General features: G+C 42.1%; 1 protein-coding gene across 1 annotated transcript in view; it reads right to left on the bottom strand.

Annotated features, from left to right (window-relative positions):
• Positions 1–13,149: 13,149 nt before the first annotated feature.
• Positions 13,150–27,074, bottom strand: part of KIF26B (kinesin family member 26B) — a gene marked incomplete at both ends in the record, with an annotated part of 292,830 nt that continues 278,905 nt past the window's right edge. The window contains 3 exons of the mRNA XM_080616449.1: positions 13,150–13,298; positions 14,882–15,032; positions 16,242–16,444. Of these exons, the coding sequence (XP_080472575.1) occupies positions 13,150–13,298; positions 14,882–15,032; positions 16,242–16,444 (503 nt within the window). The remainder of the gene's footprint in view (positions 13,299–14,881; positions 15,033–16,241; positions 16,445–27,074) is intronic.

Raw genomic sequence — 27,074 nt, forward strand, 5'->3', positions numbered from 1 at the left:
AAAAACTGTTTCAAGGTCTCCCCAGAGCCTTCTCTTCCTCAGACTGAACAAGCCCAACTCTCTCAGTCTGTCTTCATAGGAGAGGTGCTCCAGCCCTCTGATAATCTTTGTGGCCCTTCTCTGGACTCACTCCAAAAAGTCCATGTCCCTCTTGTGTTGGGGACCCCAGGGCTGAACACAGGACTGCAGGTGGTGTCTCACAAAGGCAGAGTAGAGGGGGAGAATTGCCTCCCTTGACCTGCTGGTCATGCTCATTTTGGTGCAGCCCAGGATATGCTTGGCTTTCTGGGCTGTGAACACACTCTGAGTGATGTTGAGTTTCTCATCAATCAATATCCCCAAGTCCTTCTTGTCAGGGCTGCTCTTAACCCAGTCTCCACCTAGCCTGTTGTTGTGGTTGGGAATGCCCTGACTTGCAAGACTTTGTACTTGGTCTTGTTGAACTTCATGAGGCTGGCCTCATGAGAGGTTCATGTCTCACCTCTCAAGTGTGTCAAAGACCCTCTGGATGGCATCCCTTCCCTCCAGCATATCAACTGAACCACACAGCTGGATGTCGTTGGCAAACTTGCTAAGGGTGCACTCAATCCCACCGTCCATGCCACCTACAAAGATGTTGAGCAGGATAGGTTCCAGTATCAACCCTTGAGGAACACTACTCATCACTTGGACATTGAGCCTCTGACTACACCTCTCTGAGTGTGAAGTCTCCACTAACGTCTCCACATGGGCACATCTTCTGCAGGCAGATTTGCTGCCTGTCCCTGCCCCAGGAGGAAGGTCTAGACTCTTCCTGCAGCCCAAGGTCTACACTGCAGCCTCTCCCTGGTGCTGTCCCATCTGAGCGAAAGCATCAGCCACCGCTGGGGTGGAAGGTGCAGTCCCCCCAGCTGGAGCTGCAGCCTTTGCTCTAAGACGAGTGCCCGTTATTCTGCTGGAGGGTCAGGTCGGAGATTGCCCTTGGCCTGTGCAGATGGTTGGTGCAAGCCTCCACCTAACAGGAGATGCCTCCATGCCCTTTCGCAAGAACTGATGTGCCACCACCTACCCAGCTTGCCATACTCCCAAGGTATACTCCTGAGTGGGCCCAGGGCGGAAGCGCCATCGCTGCTGGTCCCAACCATATCATGTCAATAACATGTGTCAATCTCATTCAGTCTGCTGGCACACAGCAAAGCTCAGCACGCTCCTGGGATTCCCTGCCTCTGGAAAACACCTTGTACACAGCAGTATCCCAAGAGACACTGCTGTGCTCAGGATCCTGCATTCCTCTGCAGGTGTTCCCTTACAAAAGTTGAATGACATCATGGATATGAAGATGAAAATGACGGCAACAACACTGTAAGTGGCCAAGGTGAATAAGGCATGGGAGCAGTAATGTTGGTGCTGTGCCAAGCCCCCCTTGGCATGCCTTCTGCAGCCCCAGTGTCCCTGGAGATGCAGGCTTTGTGGATCTCTAAACCCTAACCATAATTTAAGTGGCATCATAGAGGTGAGGCATACATCCCCAGCACCATGGCTGACCCAGATGAGAAAGGTGTGGAAAGACTAATGTTGGTGCTATGCCATGTTCTCCTTGACATACCTTTTACAGCTCTGGTGTCTCTGGAGCTGTAGGCTTTGTAGATCTCTGAAACCTAACTCTAACCCTAACCCTAATGTAAGCAGCATCATTGAGATGAGGCCTTAGTCACCAGCACCATTGGCTGGCCCAGATGAGAAAGGTATGGAAAGAGTAATATTGGTGCAGTGCTGTGTTCTCCTTGACAAGTCTCTTGCATCTCCAGTGACCCTGGAGCTGAAGGCTCTGCAGATCTCTGAACCCTACACCTAATCTGAAAGAGGTCATGGAGATGACACTTACATTCCCACATTCATGGCTGGCCCAGATGCGAAAGGTGTGGAAGCAGTAATGTGTGTCCAGTGCTGTGTTCTCCTTGTCATGCCTTTTGCAGCCCCAGTGTCTCTGAAATGGTAAAGTGTGTGGATCTCTGAACCACAACCCTAACCCTAAACCTAAAGTAAGCAGCACCATGGAGATGAGGCCTGTGTCCCCACACCATTGGCTGCCCCAGATGAGAAACGGTATGGAAAGAGTAAGACAGGTGCAGCACCATGTTTTCCTTGATATGTTTTTTGAATCCATATTGTCCATGAAGCTGAAGGCTCTGTGGATCTCTGAACCCTAACCCTACCCCTAATCTGAACGGGGTTATGTAGATGAGGCCTATGGCCCCACGTCCATGGCTGGCCCAGATGAAAATGGTGTGGAAGGAGCAATGTTGGTGCTGTGCCAAGCATCCGCTGGCATGCCTGTTACAGCCCCAGTGTTCTTTGGAGTTTGCCTCTTGGGCCTGTTTTTTTTTGTGCAAGCATATGGAAAGTGATCAATTAACGGCACATACAAGCAGGACAGTAATTATTTAGAGGGGTTGTAAATAAATTTTTGATAGAATGAGTCACCAGTGCCAAAGTGATATTGCTGGGTGGAAAAATCAGTCCCAAACAAATTTTTTCACTGAGGAAGTATTTCAGTGTTCCAGTACTTTCACACTAATTGCATCCCCAACAGAGATTTCAGGTGTAAAGCCCTCTTGCTAGGCTTATTTATTTAGGGGCTTATTTACTATGCACATGCTGTTTGTTCCTGTGGTTGACCCACTCTGCAGACCATTTCGTGTCACTGCAATGCTAATTGTCAAGCCAAGATTGGTGGTCCCAATGTTTTGGCCTTGGCAGCAGAAAGAAGTGAGTCTGGTGAATGTAAAATCTGCAACACTGAGGCTTAGAGGCTGTTCAGAAGCTTTTCAGAGCATCTTAATGGCTTTACAAATAACCTTCAGAAATTATCTTTGAATCTCTGGAAACTCAGAGCAGGCGTGAGACCCGCTACGCCAGCCCCTAGAAGCAGCATGAGCAGCGGAGTCACCAGCTGCAGGGTGAGAAGCTGGACTGTTATCTTTCTCATTAGTCACATAATTTCCATGCCTTCCATTGTTCTTCCATTAGAAATTAAGGGAAAATTATGTTTACAAGTTGGCCCCTGTGGTGCTGCTTGCTGGGTATCTCGAGGTTTCCATCAAATATGGTTTAGGAGCAGGCAGCTCACCCTGTGAATCTTCCCACATCTGTCATGACTGTCTTCATAGTTGTGTCCCTGGGCATCCAGCTAAAACACAAAGATGGGAGCAAGCTGGGCCACTATGCACGGACAAGTACTCAAATACAAGGCAGGTAAAAGCGCTGCTACTCCTTCAGCACTGCTGGGCACTCGTTTCAAGCAAGCTCCAAGGGGCAGTTTGCTGAATGGCACAGAGAATCCAACAGCACCAGCATGGAAGAGTCTGCAGAGCACAGGCAGCAAGTGGGGTGGCTTGTGTTCTCCCCCACCTCCTGCTTTATTTATACAATGAGCAATTAATCTTTTGGCAAACTAGACATAGAAAGATGTCAAGTTTTCTCCCATCTCCCTGGTTTCCTGCCATTCAGAGAATGAATGAAGTTGAGGACAGATGAGACAGGAACAGGGACAGTTTCTGCACCTTCAAAGTCAGTAACAAAGTTCTGCTGGAAGTGTGAGGCTTCCTTCCGCAGCAAGCCCTGAGTCCTGCATACCATACCCATGTGTCTGGCTGCACTTGGCTCTCTAGGAGATAGAAATGGAAAAAGGGATGTGCGCCACACACAGCTGCATACATTTGGCTGCCAGTTGACTGGCATGAAACCTGCAATATGATGCAAAGAACGGGTGCCAAACATGCGCAATAAGTGTCCACAGAAGAGGCACGTGTAAACATAAACGAAAATTAATGCAGGGCTTTCCCCTAGACAAGCATCCTTTAGGGATGGACCACTTTTGCCCATCTTAGAGCTTTTCCTGGGTCAGCATTTGGCATGGTTATTCCTGAAGGGAAAGTACATAGGACCTCCAAGCTACCCACTTGTTTATGGAGGTTCTGAAGTGCTCTTTGAGAAATGTGGGGCATTTGTGTGGTCACAGCCAGTGTAGAATTGTTCAGAGTTTAAATAGCAGATGTCAGCCTCCAAAACTGCCAGATTGGAACTGTCAAGAATACTAAGAGACATCATAAAATGTAAAATCCACTCAAAGATGGGCTTTTTCTAGAGGAACTAAACATTAACTTTGTTTTCATTGGGGAGACTGGGAGCTGAATTTTCTTGCTCCCAGCCCTCTGCTGTGGCTTCCAGGCAGCTAGTGATGCCAGCCAAAGGGAGGCTGAGGTCGCTGAAGCCCAAATGGTTTGCAGGCAGATGTGGGATAAGAACCAGCTTTAGCAACTGCTTCTGCTCCTCCGGATTTTCCAGTAGTTGAGGAGCTTGTTCAGGACCCCATAAGGATATTGGGCTTGTCATTTTTCCACACTAAGCCTTCTCCTGACTTTTAGTCTGGAAAGTTATTGGTTTTACAGAGAAGTTAAGACTTGGTGATGGCTAGGGCATTAGTTCACAAGAGGTGCCAACAATATCAAGCATAATTCATAAGGACAGCAGCCTTTTTGCCAGGTGTGAGCTCCTGCTCTCATTCCATGCTCAAAACCTTTCCTGGCAGTCTTTCCCCAAAGTGGAGGTGCGTAGCACTGAGATCTGTAAGGCTTCAGAACTAACCAAGAGTGAACTGATTTTCCTTTTTGTTTTTTTAGCTCACAGAGAGCTCCTCACCATCAGTTCTGCCTTAGACAGTCTGACTTGTGCTAACCCATTTTTTTCTGGTTTGTAAGGCAAAGTGTAAGGCACTTTGGGTTCTTTAATACTGATGTGGCTGCATGATAACAGCAATGAAGACAAATTACCTCAGAAATAGGCAATGAGCCTTTCAGCTCTTCAGAGCAAATCAGAGCTATTCTGAACAGCCCAAAGACAAAAGGAATGGCTGTTCATCTTCATTTACAATTACTGTGGAGAAGCACCAGCATGCAATTTCAGTAGCCCAGGAGCAAGAGCTAAGGTAGTACTGGAGTCATAGGGTTTGCTGCTAAGAGAGGAGAAATGAGGAGAAGCTTCCTCTTCCCCTCCACCACATTTAGTGCCAGCCTTAGCCTCTGCAGCCACTTTGATATTTTTCATTTGGAAGAGCTGGTCACCATAGATGACTGCATCACCTGCACTGTGACTGCTAGCTCTGCCACTGAACTGGTGTAATAACAAGATAGATAGAAGAAATGGTTTTAAATGCTCCCCAAACTGTCAACCAAATATTTAGATGCCTAGCATGTTAATATGTCCCTCCTAAAGCTGGGAATGTGAGGGAATCACCTGCCAGCATATGATGTGTCTTAAAGGAGGTTTTAAGTAGCTTCCTTTTTTCTCTTCCCACAAGAAATAGGATTTCTTGTTTTCTTCCAATGGGAAGAGCACAGAGTCCTTATCAGGGCATACCCAAGTATCAATGGGCATTTGAGATTTTCCCAGAGAGCTAATTCATGTCTTTCTCTCCATGTGAGATGTTCTCTTACTTATCAACGGGAAACACCACAAATGTGAGCAAAAGGCAAGCAAATATTGCACACATCTTAGCAGAAGCTCAGAGGTCAGCTGAACATGCCAGCATATCCTCTCAGAGAGAAACATGTCTTCAGTAACGGCCACGAACTTGTTTTACCACTCTTACATTGTGGTATATACTCATGGTGACATAATTGCTAGAGATGACAAAAAATATACCTATATATACACATTTTTATCATTTAGTCTGAGATTTTTCCCTTGCTCATAGATGCAGATAGAGAAATCCCTGCTAATTTTGGGAGGCACATATGCATAACCAGCTTATGTAAAAGCCTAACCAGTTCTGGCCCTGAGATTGTTTTCTTTTTGTTTCTGGACAGCAGCAGGGGAGAAATTAATGGTGCCATGCTTGGGTTAATATTTCTGTCATTGCTATCAAACCCTGCAATCGTTACTCTTTTCTGGTGAATCTGCTTCTCAGCAATACTTGCTTGGTAGAATCCTTCGGTTGTTTTTATTTTCAGGTTTCATCTTGCTCACTCGCACTATTATAATAGCACATCCTCTTGTGGGTCAAAAGCGCCTTCTTCTCTGCCACTTCATAAATGTTTTCATTCAAAGTAAAATAGTCAGGAGGAAGAGGCAGATATATTGGTAAGATAAAAGTAAACATTTAATGCCACTATAGTTTGATTTTTTTTCCAGACATCATATTTTTGACAATGTTTCACACCTCAGATACCACAAAAAGGATATTTTTTAGCCAGCAAACAATAAACTTTACAATTTTAATGGCAAAAGGCTCAATGCATTTGTTGACCAACTTGGACATGGCTGTGACTTTCCACTTTTTGAACTTGTCCTCATGCTGTTCTTTTTCTCCCCCAGCCCCCCACCCCCCATAAAATTTAGTTGATAAAATATATATATATCTACTACTGATACATCCTCTTCTGGAATTTCTGGTGGGACCAGGATAAGTTCTATATCCATCAATTTGTCTCGTCCTTAGCCCTATTTTATACCACTGTCATAATGAGAAAGAACGTAGCCACAAACAGAATGAAATGGATTTAGCAAACATACACTTCAATGCATAGCACTTAGATAAGCATTTCCAACCATGATGTGTAAATAAATTATAAAATACAAGCAACTCTATAAAACAAGAACATCCTGAGTTTACAAATAAATTATATCCTTCATACATAGAATATGATGTGGATGTTTATTAGTAACCAGCAGTTTCAGCTATGGGAGGGAAAGAAGTAAAACTTAGAAAAGTTAGTATCATCTATGCATACATAAAACATATATGTATGTGTGCTATATGTAAACACTCACACACATACATATACAATATAGAGGGTGAATACATCCATATCTATAGTATATAGAGAATATGTAATATAGCTGAAACTGCCTCAAGCACCAATTTATTACCATTATTATAAAGTTTGCTCAATACTTAAGTAGGACCACTCAAAGTAAGATGGTTTGGGTTGTGTTTTATTTCATATCCAGGAAGGTTTTGAAGGTGGTTTGAAATATAGATGACTGTTATTATTTCACTTTCAGCACTTCCAGTCTTTGCAGAATCGCCACGTTCTTTGTGAGCTTCAGAATGCTGCATAAGTAAGCATGAGCTTGCTGTCTATGAAGCTAGTGACAAAATCCATATTGATTTCAATGGGGTTAGGATAAGGGTGCTACATTTTCAAGGGAAACTGGTTTTTTTGTTGTTGTTTTTGAAAGCTTGCTGGAAGAGGAGAAAGAAGAAAAGATAAGACAATAATAAAATGGTTTATTATTTCCAAGAGCAGGTATGGAAACCTAGATAACCCTGGGATGAGCACACAATAAATGCAAGAGATAGAGATGATTAACTTTGCACTGACAAATCATTCACAGTTTTGTTTGCCATAGTTATTTGGAAACCGTTTCAAATCTTGCGGTAGCTTGCAACAGCCAGCCTTGTGTCTCCAAAAACTGCTGGCTGTCCCTGATACAAAAGCCTATAGAGGAACAAAACAAAGACCATGAGGATGTCAGGATTAAGCAAGGTATGTCACCCATCAGTGGATTTAGGAAATGGTGCCTCTCTGTGTGGTCATTTATCAGTATTTTGTGATATGAATTCTTTGATCTCTGGAGTGAGCTGGTGCACTCATGATGCTGCACAACCATCCCTCCCATATGAACTGGCTTCAGAGGGTTACTCAGCTTCTGGTTTATGAGAATCATATTTGCTTCTGCAAGGCAGAATTTTTACAATTTTAAAGCTGTTAGGACTAGACAGAAAGCTGTATCTCATAGACAGCTAAGAGTACAGGCTTTCAACTGATGTAACTATGCTGTACGCCTCATGTATAAATTGTAGAAATTGTTGTATTTAAAAAATACATGTATTAAATAAAATGTAGAAATTGTTTTATTTAACAGCTGGGGTTGTAAAATATCTTGCCTTAAATTCCTGACACCCTGAAATATAGAGCAGTTCATTTGATTTACTTTTACAGGCTTTAATGTTTCAATGACAGCCTCTACATGGGAACTGCAGCCAGTTGGCTTTGTAGGCTGAAGAACATGGGCTTAAAAAGGACATGTAGAAGAAGCCTTTGAAAGTGTTTCAAAGGTATGTTTTTCCCTGTAGTGTGGTATGGGCCACCTTGGTGTGTGCAAAGAGAAAGGTTCTATAGGTTCTCCTTGGAGAAGGAAGGGAGAGTGATGTTGTTGCCATTTGTGAACAGCTATGCCATCTCCCAACAATAATGTGTGAGCGGACTGTTTCCCTCAGGCTGTGTACATACACATTTGTCTGCATGTACATACACTTTATTTTTATGATTGATTGTTTTCAGCTCAGAAAAAAGACGCAACAAAATCATAAACATTTGTTAAAGATGATGTTTGTAAAAAGTCTACATCCTTCAGCTGTCATAAAACTTGAATTCCATGCCACAGGTAGAAGTTGCTATTTTAAGACAAACTGTATTACCAAGATAAACAAAAAAAAAAAGTAACAAAAAAATACTTCAAGACGAACTGAGTCTATCCTGTGAGCAAGCTTGAGACTTGATGTGCCTTACTCCCAGCACCAGCCCTAGCTTTCTGCCTCTATAACTAACTGCCATGTTCGGAGATGAAAGAACAAAAATACCAGTGTGTATCTTTCTTTCATCCTTTTCTGTATATTATCTGCAGCTCTCACTTAGCTTGCTTCATGTCAGAGGATCACGCCACTGCTTTTTACCAGTTACTATTTCATGCAGCTGCAAGTTTCAGAAGTTAGGTTATATGGCAGTGGGAGTCTTCCAAGACTGGATCAAGGCCAGCAGAGGTTCAGTGATAGCCCTGTGCATAGCCCTTGATGAAAAGTGAGAGAGCATAGGAGGGGTTACGTATATAACTCAAATAGTTAAGAGGTGCATAATTTTCAACTGCATAACTAGCACCACAGTAAATAGACAGCGAATTGGCAGGGGGAAGAATTTTTCCATTTTCCTCACTGGGTTTACTCTGCTGTAACTCTCCTGAAAACGCAATTGTGCTTCAGTTATACCAGCACAGGTGAGATGAGAACAGGCCCAATAAAGATTTATTTAATAAAGGAGAGCCTGAATATGGTTTTGCTCCCTTGCCTTTCTATGAAATAGTACTTTGGATTGCTTAGACCTGAACGAGTTGACAACGAATTGTTCTGAAACAAATACCGGCATGATTAGCAGGAGAAAATATGTGTGTTGTTGCGACAGATATACCAGGAATTAGGGCTCTCTCGCACTCTCTAGGATATGAAGTGACCCAGCACCCAGAGTCAGCGGGTGTGTGAACAGTGGCTTTCTGCCTGCTGCAAGAGCTCACATAGACCAGTAAGATGTCTGAACCCAGATCACAGCCAAACTCTCCAACCTAAGGTCTCCCTTGAATTGAAGAGCTATAAAGCAACTTCTGTCCCTTGTATAAATACGGTTCATGTATGCCAAGACAAGCAGTTCTCCAAATGAGGCCCAAACTGCCTCACTGCACAGCAGTGGAGATGCAGAGCAGAGCAGTAGTGGTATTCATTACACAGCCTGACAATAAAGAACTGTGATCTCCTGCTACATGAGCAAGCAAAAAATTAACCTTCAAACCTAATTATGTTAACATTGCTGTTTGCTACTAAAGCTGTCCAAGGGAAACAAGATTGATTTCTGAATATGCAAATGATTAAGCATTACATTCACATTGCTCTTGTGGATTTTGGGCAACTTGATGACCTTTTAAAAAACTGGCAGTTGCTTAAAGAATGAGGCTTCATGGATGACTTGCAGAAGTGTGTGGGTCTCCTGTAAATGCTGACTACTGTAGGCTAAGATAAATTTCATAATAAGGTCCTGATGCTTTTAATTATCTTTTTGATATTTGAAGTAAAATAATATAAATTCTGAAGTTAAAATCTACTTTCAACAAGAAAATATTTCATAAATGTCAAATCTCCACATATTTTTATTCCCTTTTATGCATTAAGCCACCACAATTTCTAAAAACATTGTGGCAAATTCTCAAATGCATCGACAGAAAGTCAAAAAGAGAAGATAAGCATGGATTTTAGGATACGAATACTAGTATATGATGGGAATGTTAACGGGTACTCCAATTAAGACCTCAGAAATAAAATATTTGTAAGGATTGTGATTCTGCTCAGTACTTCATAATTTTCTTGGCATAATCCACTTGTTTTCAGGAATCAATTTTGGTCCATCACAACGAACAGGACAAACATATGCTCTTACTGTTTAAAATAACGGCTAGTTAGAGGCATTTTTTGCTATACTTTCTAATCTACAGAGGTACCAAATCTAGAGACAATGAATAATTGAGTTAATGATGCTGAGGAATATTACATGTAATAGATAATTTACAATAGCTCTGAAATATGTCCAGTTGATTTATAGAAATATCACCACTTCTGCATAAATTCCAGACTATGTGAGAGGGCATCTCTTGTTAACAGTGCATTCTGTGCATGCACCATTTGCTAGGATTTTACTTTCTATCAAGTGTATGTTTACTTTTACTGTACTGCTTGCCATTCACCATCTCACTGCAGGTCCCCAGGGAGCCCACCATGTCCATTTTGGGCTGCTTGTTTTCAGCAGAGGGAAGACGACTTGTCCCAATTACCAAATGACCACCTTCCAGCAAATATTTTCAGAAACGGTTAAGTTTAAAGAAGGCAACATTTAATTTCATGTGCACAACTTCGGGGTAGGTGGCGGTATTCTTCCTTGAATGTTGGGAAATGGCCTTGGAGATAGGCTTTGCACAGTGTCAGTGTCATAGGTGAGAGTGGTACAGGCCTATCTGGGGACACAGGTGAGTGATATGGGAGCTGGCTTTGAAAGTCTCTCTTCTGTGTGTATGTGACCTGACAGCGTGTACCTGGGGGTCTGCAGGATTAAGCCCGCAGAGACGCACTCCATATCCCAAAGGCACTAAGTCTTCATTCAGCACAAACCTGTAGGGGTAATTCCTACGGCTCTGCGGAGCTGTACTGAATTCATGGTGCTCTGTGGAGAAGAGATGGCCTCAACAGAACCATCACATAATAAGTGCTGTGAAATCATTACAAAGAGAAACAAAGCTAGATAAATTGTGGTGTTTGGTGTTTTTCTTCAGAAGTTTTTTTGCCTTGAGAGAGAAGGGGAGAGAGATCAGACCTATATCTTTAATTCTTACTTGGAATATAAGTTTCATGATAGGAATATGCTGTGGAATGGACTAGAAAGCAATTGTCATACAGGATCTTTTTTCCTTCCAAATAATCCTATAGAAGGTAAGAAAGATCTTCTTCAAAATCCAGTGAAAAAACTAATAGAATGAGAAAGACTAGTTATTACAAGTTGTGGAGTATTAAAAGAAAAATAAAATTATATAAATGTTATGTCTTATATATTTTTTTTTTTAAATATGGGCGGGTTGTGTTTCAGCTAGACACTAGAAAGTCTATGGGTATTCTCGTTGGGTGATTTTCCCACTGGGACTTGCTGCTTAGGATAGTGTTAAGAAAGATGGCATTAATATGATGATCACATAAAAGAAGAGTTGCATTCAAGTACAGCAGTAAACTGGTGCATGTTGAGTATATGTTAAATGATGCTCTTATTTTCTCATAAGCAACAAAAAGGTAGCACAACTGTATGTGAGAGAGGAATTTTTGTGAAAAAGCTTATTTCAATATGGAAGAAGAAACCTAATTCAACAAAATAATTTCTTATGTTCATACATAATTAAAATGCAGATTTAACACATTCCTTTAAGAAATACAAAGGAAGTTCCTTCCCACATACTGTTTCATAAATAAAGAGGCAAACAAGTAGAATATTTGGATATGCATTGAGGTGCAGACCCTTGTCCTTTTGACGTCAATGTGAATTTTGCCATAGCCTCAGTACTGGAGGGCTGGTAAAGAACATGCCATAGCCAACATGACTGAAGTGCTATATCCCCTCATTCATGAATCCCACTTAGTTCCAGATGTGCTGAGCTGAGCAGAGCCTGCACTTCTTAGGTACATCTGTGACTATGGACAGACTGGCTAGGGACCAAAAGCTGCCAAAACATGTTTTGCAGTGGTGTATGTCAAAAAGAGGCAAAGCTAAATTTTATCAGTCATGGTCTCAAGAAAGAAAGATAGGATAAATCACTCATTTTCGGACTGATAAGCATGGGATCCCTCAGCCTAAAGTGTAATTTTCCAGCAAGTTTTAGCACCAGAAATAGATTAGGATAAAAGTGCCTCCTCATTCATAACTCTAGCCAGTATGCAGCTAAAAATACATGAAAACAAAAACGAACCAAACAATTGATGGGAGTTGGATCAAATGGAAAAGATATTTACTTCACAGTAATGTCACCTCTCCTCTCTCATACACTGCAGAATTTACAGGTTGGGAAAATTACTGTGTCCTCCAGCATGTAAGATAACAGAAGAACATATAAGCAAACTTCACTCACTGCTAGAAATATTTTTTGTGTCATCTAGGAAAGTTGCATTTCTCTTTGAGTGGCCTTACTCTGGTAACAAGAAAAGACAGTTAACATTTATTCATATGTTGTACTGATTAGGAAATACCTCTACAAACACAAGTTACTTAGAAACAGCAAGTCTGAAATAGGAGAAAACACCAAGAGAAAAACAAGCTGTAAATACGTTTCAAAAGTGTGTTTGTTTTTTTTCCTTTTTCTTTTCTTGACTAGCACCATCTGTACACAATAAAGTATGAACATAAATGTTTGGATAATAAAGATTTGCAAGGCACTTGAACAGTTTTTCTGGATAGGTTTTCTTTTAATGAACCTCTCAGTGAAGTCCTACAACCACCTTTCCTCCTCCCTCAGCTAGCGCAGGGAAAGAAGCGTCTTCTGCCAGCAGTTCTTATTTACAGACATGTCCTTAAAGGTTCCTCAAAGTGCTCTTTTAGGCTAAGAGAATCAACAACCTTTTATCGCCATTTTTCCATGCTCATCCTGGGTTTTTTTAATATTACTCTTCTGTATAGTATAGCAAATCTCTCATACACACAGTTTAGACTTCACTCCAACCTTCATCCTCATTCTGTTGTCTTTGGGATGCTATTCGGATGGGAAAAGGAGGATGGCAGAGATGCACACTGAAATTCTCTTGAGGTTCATACTTCATCGGCGTCTAGAGGTGATGTCAAAACAGGTGATCATCATGAGATGGGCCTTGCAGAAGTTGACACGGTTTTCCAAACGCTCAGTCACACATTCCAGGGCCTCCAGGTATTCCAGAGAATCCAGCTCAAATACCTGATCCACATCAACTGTGGGAAAGAAAAACATAGGGATAGGAAAAGAAGACGAACCCCAGAGCTGGTTGGTGGGAGAGACAGAGCTAATTCAAGTCTTTAAACCCATCAGTACTGTCTGCTCACAATATTACCTCTGCCTTGCCATTGTGATTAAAATTTGTCTTTTATGTTTAATGGCTATTAAAATGGCACTGTGGCTTGCTGATAGTGAAAAATACTTTAAAGATTGCACTGGATGCTTTCTTGAGTGATACGCTCTGCCATCCTCTCCTGAACTGCAGATGCCTTTTGCCACACTCCTGCATCCTTAAGCAAATGTTGATTGCTGAGCACATACAGACTCTCATATTCTGCTGACCAGAAAGAGATTTAAGTAGGTGTTCTGTCATGGGAGGACAGGTCTTTTGCTGAATTCAGAATTCAGAAACCAACCTCACACCTCCTTGCTCCTCACACCTCTTCCTATTCCCTGTGATTCTCATTAGACCATTTGAGTAGCAAGGAAAGGCATACATATCAGTCACTCCAATACAGATGCCCATATGCTGCCAGACGGCAGCTGGCCATGGCTTCCATGGAAGCTGAATGCAAGATACATTGCCTGAATCAGCACTTCCCATCTTATCTGGTCCCTGAGGTCTACGACATCAGTAAGGCTTTCTACACTTATCACACTGGAATCAGAAGCAAAGGCATTACATAGTAAGTGGATAGAAATGTATGGCAAATTCTCTGCTCTATTTAAACCTGTCCTTTTTACTTCTCTTCCTTAGTAGCATCCTGAAACATATGTAGTTGTTTTGCAGGATGTACCAGTCTAGTGTTAACTTAGAGCAGCTGTCAAAAGAAGAGTTAGTATGCTTTAAAGAGAACACACCAGCCAACCTCCTTCTGTCACCTGCAATTATCCTAAATAAATTTTAAATCATAGTTTTTCCTGTAACTCTCTGATATGAACTCATCTGCCTGCTAATACTAAAAACTATTGTACAGTTACTTCAGTACTCCTTATGTTTTCTGCTTTGAGCTAATGAGGCCCTTCTTCATTTGAACATGAATGCCCTTTAAGCTCTCCGAACTTTACACATCTATAGCTATAAAATAAGGGCCAAATTCATTTTTCATGTAAGGCCACTGGTGCCAAGAGACAAGTTTGCTCCACAGTGTTATTTTGTGGTAGAAGAGCAGATTTATAATATTGTTTATATGCCTGAGTGATCTGAAGCCAAAAAAAAAAAAATTTAAAAAAAAATCCTATTTTCAGGAGCCACGGACTGAAATGTGTAAATGTTAATCTACCAGTGGCAATATTCACCACCTCAAGGCTATACCATTTCAACATTCAGCTCTCAGGCAAAAAGGATTGTTCAGTTCTACTGTCAACATTTAGTAAGAATTATAGGGACTAGTTCTAGAAATACAGTCAATCTAAAACTTGCCCTTAGGTCACATGTTGGTCCATTTTAGTTTACAAACATTAAACACATTGCTCACATCTCATGCTTAGCAAACATATCTGCTCCCTTCTGTCTTCCCCCCCTCCCCTGAACCTTAAATAAGCCAAATAACTCCAAGCAATAAAACAACACCCTTACATTCACTGAGCCATTTATTAGGATCCAGCATCAGGTACTGTTTGGTCACCTCCAGTTCTCTCATTAGCCACTCATACTTGGCCTTGACCTCAGCAATTCTCTGTTGGCGATGTTCCAGGATTTTCAACTTGGCATTGAAACATACCAGCTCCTGCCAACCGGGAAAAAGGAGCAGGGAAGGAATAGGTGAAGAGGAAAAGAAATACCCAGACCCCTTCAGTTAAATGATCTTCCTATCAGTAATACTAACAATGAGCCATTTACTCTGGAAGCATATCAATCATTGCATGACATCATTAATCATCTGCTTTATTTTTATTGCTTTTGTTTGGTTTGATGTTTTCCTTCAGTGAGCTTTGGAGACTTTGCAATGATAGTTAATAATAAACCATAATAATTAATAACAGGCAGCATCCTGAAAACAGATTAACTGTAGCAAAACATTTCTGGTTTTGATACCAGAAGTTTGGCCAAGAAAATCTAAGCTCTGGGGAGTAGGAAATCCATTGCCTGCTGTATTGCTGTCTGGAGACACACATCCTGGCCTTGCATGACTTTTGAGGGGTGGCAACCGTCAAGCTGTAGTAATTGAGCCCACAGTTAGCACTGTGCTACCTTCACTGGTGTGGGAGCATTCCCAATATCAAAACAAACCTCCTCCAAGTCTGTGTGAAGATCTCAACACTATTCTGCCTTCTGCGCTGTAGACAAATCCACTGTGTGGGTGAAGTCCAATAGAAACCCCACCCAAACAAATGATGTTTTTCTCCATACAAAATCATATCAGAGAACAACATCACAAACAGCCTAACCTACAGGTTAAGGGCTAGGAAGCAACAGGGGCTAGGAAGAAAAACTGCCTTAAACTAATAATAAAGTCTGTATCCACAGTAGTCTAAAATTGGTGCTATTCCACCAACTTCAGATACTCTTCCCAATCATCCCTCCCAAGAGCAGACCTTTACAGTTCCCTGATCTTTTTGTAAATTTGGAGGCCTGAGGCTGGCAGGAACAACTTAGAAGGAAGACATTAGCTATCCTGAAAAAAATACCATCACAGCACTTGAGGCACCACTGCAGCCTTGAAAGACAGATGTGACAATATGCTAGAGCATGGGAACCACCAAGACCATATTTTGCAAGGGGCAAAAACGCAAGGTACCAATGTCCATTAGCTGCTATGAAAGAAGGTATAACTTGAGTCATAACTGCTTTAAATGAGATAATAGGTTTTGCTGCCTGTTGAATTAACCATACTACACATTTCTGACTGCATAATCTCAATTCCTCCTCTTACACCCTCCAGGAGGAGGAATACAGGTTACATGGATTGCACTCAGGTTACATGGATTGCACTCACCTTGCTGTCTGCACCTCGTCGTCGCTGCAGTCTTTCCACATCATCTATCTCATAGACTTTGATCTCAAAGGGCTCCCCCAGCCCCCTCTGCCCACTTCGCAGGGGCCCGTCAACCCAGCGAACCCCAGGGCTGTTGGCAGGCTTCCTTGCTGGGGAAGTGGTATCAAGTGATAAAGCTGGAATAAGCCTCCGTCTCTGTGAAACTGTAAATGCAGAAAGTGCCATTTCATACCACCACAGTTATTGCCTCTCCTTTCTGCTCCATCTGCAGTGATGTCTAGAAACAATATGCATTCGCCCTTCTTACACACAGAAGAAAATAAAGCAAAACCCCTGTTAGTCCATGGGAGCTGTACCTGCCATGTGCTGTACGTACTCATCATGAGTCAGATCGTCACACATTCTTTGGTGTCTGACTCCAGGATTTGATCCTCTGAGGGCATACGTACCTTCAAGTAAGTTTCCAGAGCTTGTGCCTACTTCCCTTTGCTCAGGTCTCAGTGCGTACAGGTATGCCAATGAAGGACCAGAGCAGCAGGTGGGAACTGGTCTTCCTATGCTTTCCTAGTACTGGCTCTTACAGCCTAAGGACAAGCATCAGCCAGCCTCTGCATGGACCGTCTACAGGGTAGATATAATTTTGGGGTTTTTTTCAATCACAGCATAGAAAGCACCTTGACACCCAAGTTCTTTTACTATGCTGGAGTTGAGTGTCAATATACCAACACTTAGTCCTTTGTATAACACCACTGTAGGCTGGCTAGGGGACAAAATGCCTGCAGTAAGTAAAGCTTGGTGGTTGCTGCCAGAGATGCATTAGCCTTGCCTCTGTTCAGTAGAATATTCTTCTGAAACACTTCCCACTTAAGCACTTACTGTAGCACTGGTGATGGGCAAGACAGAAGCAAGAATGACTGGCTAGCAGAAGGGTTACTCACTGTGTCAGCTTCAGTACCAGTACTAATGGTACCCACCCTGCTTTATAACACCAGTGGATGGGAGCACTGCAATAGCTGAAAATGTACCATGGTTGATAAAGCCTACACTATACTGAAAGATCTGTCATGTGAGTTGCCAACTAAAGGCCTAAAGGTAAAGCAAGGGAGAAAAAGTATGTCAGTGGCCTGATGGCAGCAGTAAGGAAGTTGCACATCTGGTTTGCTGGGAGAAAGAACAGACACAAGACAGAAAAACAGCAGCTTCCATGCCCTTCCTTGATGTAGTACAGTCAGAGCAATGGCTGGTTGTTGTTTTGTTGTGTTTTCTTTACAAAAAGCTGTGTAGCTGACAACTCCTGCAGGGTTTCCCCTAGGAGACAGCAGGAATAGAAGGGACGGGAGAACCACCATCACCCCCACACCCCACCCCAAAAAAAAAAAGCCTGAGCCACTAAGTTTCAATGAAACTATTAAATGACTCTCTTGCAAGAACAAAACTCACGTCAGCAGGGAAGGGATGCAGAATGATCATGCAAATTTTATTTTAAACCAAAGATAAAATCATTTAGAGGAATCTCTAGCACTACATTTATTGAAAGTTGAATGTCAATAGCTTCAACGTGACTGCCAACTTGGTACTTCAATAAAAGCTAAAAACAAAAAAAACAAACCAAAAGTATCTATTGACTGCGTAGTTTTTTGATTTGCAAGTAACAAAACATCATCTAGTTTCATCCATGGAAGTCTGTTTCTCTGCTGACTTTGTGAACAATTACATCTTATCCCATTGAATTGAGTGCAGAAACCAGTAGCTAGTACGCAGTAAACAACTTATAAATGCTAGCTCTAAAATGGATGAGAATGGTCTCTTGCTGATTGTCTGGAAAGCCTAGTCTAAGGAACTTTTATTTGAATGCACCTGAGATAACTCTATGCAGGAAAAGAAGAGCACAGACAAGATGGATAGACAGGGTACTCTACAAGGCCCTTTTTTACTAAAAGGCCTGAGATCTGGACTGCCCATCCTGTGACAACTATCAATCACAGTTGTATTTACTGCTCAAACTGCAGACCAGCAAAAAAGTCCGTGCCAGAACAAATGCAGCCTTACAAATACAAGCAAGTAGGAGTTATTTTAGACCTGTGATACCAGTCACTGGAAGTCAATGTCAGCATTTGCTTACCTTGAATGCATTTCAGTTGATCTCTAGATCTGCCTGATCAAGACAAGAATCAGATCTTGATAAAAAGAAAAGCAAGACCTGATCCAATGCCATAGCTAAGTGGTAACAACAAGAGAGACACAGCTTGGGAAGACCCCAACAAACTGCAATGCTCAGGGTAACTTGTCAGTGATTCTAAAGAAAGGGAACTAAATGGTGAGAGCAGCTGCATACTTGAAAGGAAGTTGACACAGTGTGGTGGGCTATTAAATGTTAGTTGTAGGGAGAGATCCTGTAATGGGCTCAGCCCCTCCTGCGAAAAAAGCCCTTCACTTGCTTGGATGTGAAGGGCACTGAGTACATCCCTAGTGTCACTCAAAACGATTTAGGCATTAAATACTTCTTAGGCTTTTGGCCATGGTGTCTCACAGCAGCAGTCTTTCAGATTTTGCCTGAGTGTAAAAGCAATCTCTTTCCTATCTTTGCTGCTCATCAACTTTTAGAGCTAGCAACACAAGCAGCAGATCTGACCTCCTATGTAATGCAGCCAAATGCCTCTAATACTTTTTACTTTGTGTCCTCATCGATGGTCACATCTCCTTCCATTCCATACCTATGATCTAGCTCTAGCATTTTAAGGAAGCAGCTGAGCAGACGGGAAATTGCTTCTGTCCAGCTCTCCCATGCATGGCTGATCTATGACTAAAGTAGTGCTTTTTTCTGTGGTGCTTGATTCTCTTCCTTTTTTCTTCCCTTTTTATTTTTTCCCCACTCTGTATGTTAGCATTGCCTTCTTGTGTAATGGGGCACTTTCAAACCATCCCCACTGGAAAAAATGCATCGCCAACCAGAGCCAAATGCAGGCCTTAGACACTCTGGGAATACAGGTGAATGGCTCCAATTCACCATGAGAACAATGTCAGGCTCTTATCTGGAGCAAAGCAAAACAGATGTCACTATGGTATGAAGTACAGGAATGTGGTGGCAAATATTTTCATTTAGTTCCCATTCATATCCATTTGGCTCAATGAGAAATAGAAGCCTGTGATCTGTAAAGAGGGGTCCAACCTGAGGCTCCAGCTAATAGTGCTTACCCCTTGGTGGAGAGGCAGCAGATACTACAGTAGCAGCAGGAGACACGCTAACATGAGCTCATTATGTTTTTCTAGCCAAAGCTCACACCTGGGCAGCCTATGGGTTATCACAAGAAAGTGAGGCTGTGGCTCTTGGCACACCAAAGCAATGTGGCAGGGCAGAGCAGCTTGAGGCAGACGACTCACCGCATCTGCCCCTTCGGCACACAAGGGGCCACCCGTGCACTTCTCCCAGTGGCTACGTCAGTGTGCAAGGCAGAGAAGAAAGAGAAAGAGGGACATCTTTTTATCTGAGCCTTAAATGCTGTCTCAGGATGATTTACCTGAGGTTTAGAGTGCTATGGAGAGACACGAAACAAAAGATCTCCTGCACCTTTGCAGTGAGGCAAAATTGGCTCTAGTTTATGATAAACATGCACTAATTAATAGTCTGTCTATTAGGCCAGGTACAAAATATAACGGTGTCTTTCGACACGAGACTCCTGCCACTGACCTCTCCTTTATAGCCTCTGTTTTTTTCTGATTTCACCTTTGCTGGGATCAGTAAGGAGATACAGCCAAAGCAGAACTTCAGGGTGAGTGTCACAAAGCAGCTGACAGTTCACTCATCCATATCAACAGACACAATAATTAAACTGTTAAAATTAATAGCAGTTTCCTATTTACATAGGAAATACCCATTTGAAGTCCCAAATTTATTGGGAGCACTTGATGGGGTTAGGATCTCATACATTTTGACTGTATAGTAAATAAAATGCTTTGTAGGAATCACAGCACACCACTCCCCCACACATCTTACGAAGACAGTGGGCAGCTGGGAGCTCAGCAGGAGCAGCTCTCAGGAGGTCCCTTCCTGTCTCTGCCCCACTGACTGGGACTGGGGGAACATTCTCCCTGCCCAGCACCCTGGCAAAACCAGTTGACCCTCCCGCCACAGAGATGAGATTCATTTCTCCACTAAAAGAAGAAATTTATACCTACCAAAAATCAATCTGAAAGAAATCCTGTAAGCTCAACCCAGGACAGAAGAATGACACTTCCACTTATGACCATACAGCATGCAAACCAACATGCCATTTCCTAAATGTCTTGAAGGAAAAGTTTTTCACTTAGTTTGAATTTACTCACACTCAGAATAACCTCTCTTGAGCCTAGCTTTAGTTTGAATAACCGGGCTGTGAAATAGCCTTGAAAATGCACAGCACACAAGATTTGCTTTTGCCACAGAACTGTTGCTGTACCCTGAGCTATAGGATAAGGTTTGGCCAGGTTATAATTGAGATAAAAGGAGTAACACAGCAGTGAAGGTGTGCAGTGTGAAAGCAGATCTGACTGAAGAGTGGCTTTGAAGCTACAACATACTTCAGCAAAGATAAGCCCAGAGAAGCCTTAAGGTATTAGAAACAGACCAAGCCATCTAGGTATGTAAAGGTAACTTTGGGGATGAGAAGACTCACTGACCTCAGAAAAATCACCCAACTGCATAGGGATGTGTGCTCATAAAAGTATGTGTTGACCAGGGCAGAAAGTCTGTTTTTCTTAAGTACTGTATATTTTGGAGTGCTCCCCTTAGACTGCTTTCCAAGCACACATTCCTGACTGAGCAACTTTTCTATGAAAAAGGTAAAGGCAAAGAGTGTAAATGCAAAATCTGAATGAAAAGGAGAATGATACATATCCCTTCAAAGCAGGATACATCTCAGTGGGATGTAAAACAACTGCTGTCCTAGAAATCTCAAGGTGTTTCAAACAGAAAATGGAACTGTATCTTGATACATCATAATTTTGGAAGTTTATAATGTGTGCTCAAAGGCAGGATGTGGAGCTAAAGCTATTCCCCACTGCACTTAACATTATGGGAAGTAAATTGCCTTTCTGTACAGAACCTGTTATTCAGCATCTTGTTTTTTCTCACTAGGCAGTCCATCCAAAGTCAAGAAGATTACAAAAACCAATCCTAGCTAAGCAGAGCAATACCCTTAAGCTCCCATGAGTCCTTTTGCGGCTTCATTTCCAAGAACTATTGTACTTCTAGCAGCAACAGCATCAACCTCAACTGTAGTGTCAAACTGTTTGCTTACTAGCAAAGATTAGTTGTTCTCTTTCTCCTGCTGCTCCTCTCTGTCTGACAACAGAGCTCTTGCTCTGTTTGAGTTGAAAACACAATGCTGACTTTTCCTCTCATTCCCATTTCCTAATGGGATCTGACCTCACAGGCAATTATCCATGACTGAACCAACTCCTCCCCATTATTTTTACCTTTCTCCTAGTTTATTTTGGGGTATTTGGAGTGCCCATCTTGAGGTCAGTAGTCCAAACAAGAAAGAATCCAAGCCAGAAAACCTAAACACCACTTGCTCATCCTGGCAACACAGATTACATAGCAAGGACCCTGTTGCACTGGAACATATGGAATAGGAAACACTGACAGGCACCATTGAGAAGAAAATCTTCTAAGTCTACCTCACTGTAAAGTAATTCAGGCCACATTCTGTGTTAACTTATATACAATCCAGCTGTTGTTAATCAATAGAAGGTACAAGGACACTTGAGGCTAGAAATCACTGCTTATTGTACACAGGAATAAAGCAACCCTTGTTTATAATCTCCTGTCCATACCTAGATTAGATAAATTGTTTCTGTACTAAGGAACATGCTGAAATACAGCCTACTTCTAATTTTTTTCTCCCCACCCAGTTAATTTCTTAACCTTGTTTCCTGAATTACTGTCTCACTTTAAAAGGAGCTTTTCAGGGCAGTTTAGAGATGGTGAATGAGCATTGCTGAAACCAGATCAGGAAGTGGCCCTCCTGCAGTATGGCAGGTTGACAAATAATCTGAGAGATACTCCAGGAAAGATGCACACATCACAGGGGGACGAGGTTTCAGCACCCATGATCCCTAGCAAAAAGTGACCACAGTCTCATCTAAATATTTTTCTCACTTTGGGCTGGATTTTGGTTTAACAGGTATTTTTCAGCATTATGCCATTATTTAAGGAGCTGGTTATTGCTACTACAGTACTGCACTAAATAGCTACACCAGTCACTTGTCCAGCAAAGGCAGAGGCTAGAGAAGGAAGTGGAGGGGGAAGGAAGGGACACTGCAGCCAAAGCATTAGCTCCCCACAGGACAGTGGTGGAGGCATTCCAGTGAGCTAATTCTGTGGCAGTGTCAGGAGCAGGTTTTATTTACACCCAGCCTAATGGTGTGCGATTCAGTCATGCATGTTACATGGAGCCTTCACAGCACACAATAGCCTGCTGCCATTTCCTTTATTAAATCATTCCTATGTTCATGTGGCTGAAAGCTCAGTGCTGGCATGCAGTAGTCAAGCGTGTAAAAAATGATTACTCTGATCCCTTTCAACACAGATTTGCTGCATGAAATGGCCTGGCTTTGACCTGGGAAAATCAATGCTGTTGTTTTAATGAACAACAAAAAAACTGGAGCTGAAGCCCACACTTCCCCTCCCTCTGCTCCCCCCAGGGTTGTCCAGCCAGCAGTCACATGCATAAAGTGGTCACCTGCATGCACACAGCTTTTTCCTGTATAATTCTAAACATCCTTTGTCATGGTAAAGCTATAATGCAGGGTTATCAATTAGCTACCATAACTTGTAAGCAAGTTAAAGTAGAAATGCTGGAGATGCCCTATGGCTTTGTGATATGAAGAGCAATTTTAAGTTCCCCACACTGCGCCTTAGGCAGCCTAAACATAAACCAAATTCCTTTTCACTTGGATTCAACAACAAAGCTCAGACTCTTTTATTGTTGTTTTGTTTCATCATTATGATTTTGGCCACGTTTCAAAACGTGATGCTTTGCAATATTGGCTGGAGATGGACTTTCATAATTTACAGCCCACAGAATCAGCCTCTGGGTTTTTCTGCTGCTTTCATAGGCAGGACTAAGTGCTTCCAGAGAGTGAATATGTTTGAATATAGATTTTTCAGGGCTTTCCAGGAAACTCTACTTCTCCATTTTTAAAACCATCTCATCAGTGAAACTCAGAGCACACAAGGAAGAGAGAAAAATGTACTCTAATTGTGGATAATTATTGTCATGTCTTAATAGTCTGTCTTTTTATTAAAGTGTTTAAAATCATGTAGCAATTTGCTCTGCTTTGGTGGTGAAAATCAGTACTGAGAAAGAGCTGCAAGGTGTCATGAAACTTTACTGCAAAGGCCATAAAATGCTGCAGCAGGAATCTTCAATTATCTATAGACAGACAGGTTCCCCATACAAAAAAGATTAAAGCATGTGCCCAAACACACACATGTGTACACCAGTACTACCCTGGACTGAAAAAAGCAGGCTCCTGCTCAGGGCACGAATTTAAACTTCAGGAAATCGGTATTTAGAAACCTTAATTGTTTCTACTTGGCCTTACTTTCAGTAGCAACCCTTAGATTTTTTTTCTGATGCTCACTGATAATGTTCAGGAAGGCTGAACAGGCCCAGACTGAGACAACTTCAAAGCACTTTACAGGTAAGGACTTTCTCCCCTAAACCTCACCTCTTGGACTGTCTTCTTCCTTCCCACATCTTCCTCTCCTGCCCGAGTCCTGGGTCTCTGCTCCAGTGAGTGGGTCTGTGCACACAGTCAACAGACAGTGGTCCTCACTGGTCGGTGCATTACAACTGCTGCACACTGGCTTCTTCCCTGGGCCTCCTTAGGCCACAGAGCACTACCCTGAGTATTTCACCTACTGGCACTGGCCCCAGCATCAACAAAAGCTCCAGTCTCAGACTCAGCTCTGAAAAAACTCAACTAGAGAAATCAAAGGAGGCACACTGCTCAGCAGAGGTCTGTCTGTCTTGGCAGACCACTGCAAGCAGTGATAGATTGCAGCCCTTAGGTCTAACTCTGCCATATGGCACAGGGACTCTCTTTGGCACCCATCCCTAGTCCCACAGGGAACAGGAAAGGAAACAGACTCAGGAAGATCTCTGTAGTCTCCAAGAAAAGCCTCGTCTATGATTAATGCTCTCAAGAGCCCCTCCTGTTCTACTGTCCCCAGAGAAGGTCTCCTTAACAGGCAGCTCTGAAACACTGTAAGGGACAGGAACCAATGAATAACATCTATAAGAGAGGGCAGTAAAAGGCAGTAACAAGTCATAAGTAATTGCACATTCCATGAGAATGCTAACAGGACCTGGCTTTACTGGGTAAACCTCATTAGAGCCTCGGCTCTTGATCTGCTGTTAGCTCACAGGAGGCAGAACCTGGAGGTAGCATCAAAGCTGCATCTCTTGAAATCATCTAGTCATATTTTGCATTGAGAAATATTTTAAAGTAATGTCCAAAAACATTCAAGCTAAACTAGGGAAAAGATGCTAAAAACCAAAGCAGAAACGGAAAAAGCAGGTGGGTATCACTTCTGACCTAAGGACCCTGTTGCTACTTTTTTTCCACAACACCATTATCTAATTTTATGAGCCGGCAACCAGAGGACATAGAAATTACACGAGTTGCCCAAGGTGATACAGAGAACCAGCAGCACACCAGAGAATATAATGTAGATCTTGCAAGTCCTAATCTTCCATCCTGACTGGCTCCCTCTCATACCTCTTGTGCTCCCAGGATACAAATATGGCTTGGGTAAAATGAAGCTTAACCAGAATGCATTTCCTTATCATATACAGGAGTATGCATTGTAAAAGCACCCTTATCATTGCCTTTCCACGGAGCAGCAATGGGCCACTGCACTTGAAATTGCTGAGGAATTAAAAAATAAGATAAAACTGTGCTAGTGATGACTGTACAAACTATGCCCTAACACTTCAGTGACTTGCTCAAAACAGCACTGCCTATCCAGGAGAGAGGAGACTAGAGCCAGAGTCAGAAATAAGGCTGAGATGCTGTTTCTTACAGAGGAAAGGCTGATGGAGTGAGCAAAGAAATCAGAGAAAACACAGTTGCACAAATGCTTGTGGGCAGAGAGGGAGGAAGGGCCTGTTTCAAAAACAAAATAACAAATGAAACTCTCTTCTTGGCTGCTCAGGAAGGGCAGGGGAGGATGCACAGCCAAGTCAGTTGGGGTTGAGATTAAGAATCAAGGGTACCTGTAAAATTGGAATGTTTATTAAATGGATAGCTTAAATTCAGGGGAAAGGCTTATGTGCTTCATGATGTAAACACATGATTTTTCAATAGGTACCAGAATGCAAGAGGCAACTTTTTTCTTTTTGCCTTTTTTGTTTGGGTTTTGGGGTTTTTTTGGTTTATTTTAATTTTGTACACGCAGTACTGGGCTGTCTGTGAACCGTACAGGTACCCAGGCAGAACCCAAAATTTAACCTAAAGCTAATGCTCACTGAAGGCTATATACTAGCTTTATCTTTCAAAAGCTGTCACTGTGGGTCTGATTCTTCATGTATGACATGCAGGGCAGAAGCACCTACACATACAAATAACACGCTTAAGAGCATTGAAAGACAAGATCTTAATCTCAAGAAAAAAATGATGTCTCTCCAATGTGTCAGAACTTCAAAAGTAATTGTGAGATCTGCTGGTGATTCTCTTAAAGACTCTTTATAACTTCTCTTAGAGGGGCCTTCGGCTGATTCATTTTGATCGTGTCTGACAGCTAGCATTTCTGCTAATAATAATCATAAATAAAGTGGACAAGGTTGCCTGACCTGAAATGAGCATATCTACAGTGCCATATCCATTACAGCACAGTGGATCTGTGACCGCAAATCAGGAAAGGTCCAATGCTCTTGACACTATGTATTAAAATAATATCTGTCTTTTAGGAGCTCAGAACCTTTGTCTGCTTTTTCATTAAAAAGTGTTCTTTAAGAGAGAACAGTCACACTAGAACAGACCTACAGAAAGGAGATGTTACAGAGGATAAAAGACTGCAAAACTCTGCAATTCTTTTTGTTTATTATGCAATAAAAATACATTTGAGAACAGCCCTATTCTCCCTTACATCTCAGCTCCTCCTTCATGTCCTGCATTGAAGCCATAATCATGGGTTTATGCCATCATAAATCTGCTGACATGTGAAAAATTATACTATTATCAAACACATCAAAACAGAATTATGATTTCACTGCTGCAGGACCAAATGCAAACAGGAGCTGGGTTCTAAGAAAGTGAAGCCTTATTAATTTCTGGGCAGTGGTTTCCTGCTAGAAATATGGAAGGTAGTAAAGATTTCTTTTTGGGTTTTTTTTTTTTTTCAGTTGCATAAACCCCCTGGTTGTACTTATACACAAATACAAGTCATTCAAAACAATACAGGAATTATCTGCTGATTCAGGGAATCATTCTCAAAAGTAAAGTATCAGAGATTATATATTCAGAATGTCCCCACATGACGTGACTGGCTGAATTAAGAGAGAAGCTTTGTAAATTACGTGGTGGGAGGTCAACATGCCAGGCTATGATGAGCCCACTGAGGCATCATAGCCTGGCCCATGGACATGGACTTGGCATGTCCATGTCATGGACATGGACTTGGCATGGACACAGGCCCTCCACTGAAACCCCTACACCCTAGAGATTACAGTCCCTCAACAGGTAGATATCTGCAACATTGATGACCAAGGAGAGAGGAAGTAACTCACACAAGAAATTAGAATAAAGACAGTATACTATTGGCCAGCCAGAAAAACTGTATTTGGT

The sequence above is a fragment of the Psittacula echo genome (genome assembly GCF_963264785.1).
Source record: "Psittacula echo genome assembly, chromosome: 4".
Classification (NCBI taxonomy): domain Eukaryota; kingdom Metazoa; phylum Chordata; class Aves; order Psittaciformes; family Psittacidae; genus Psittacula; species Psittacula echo.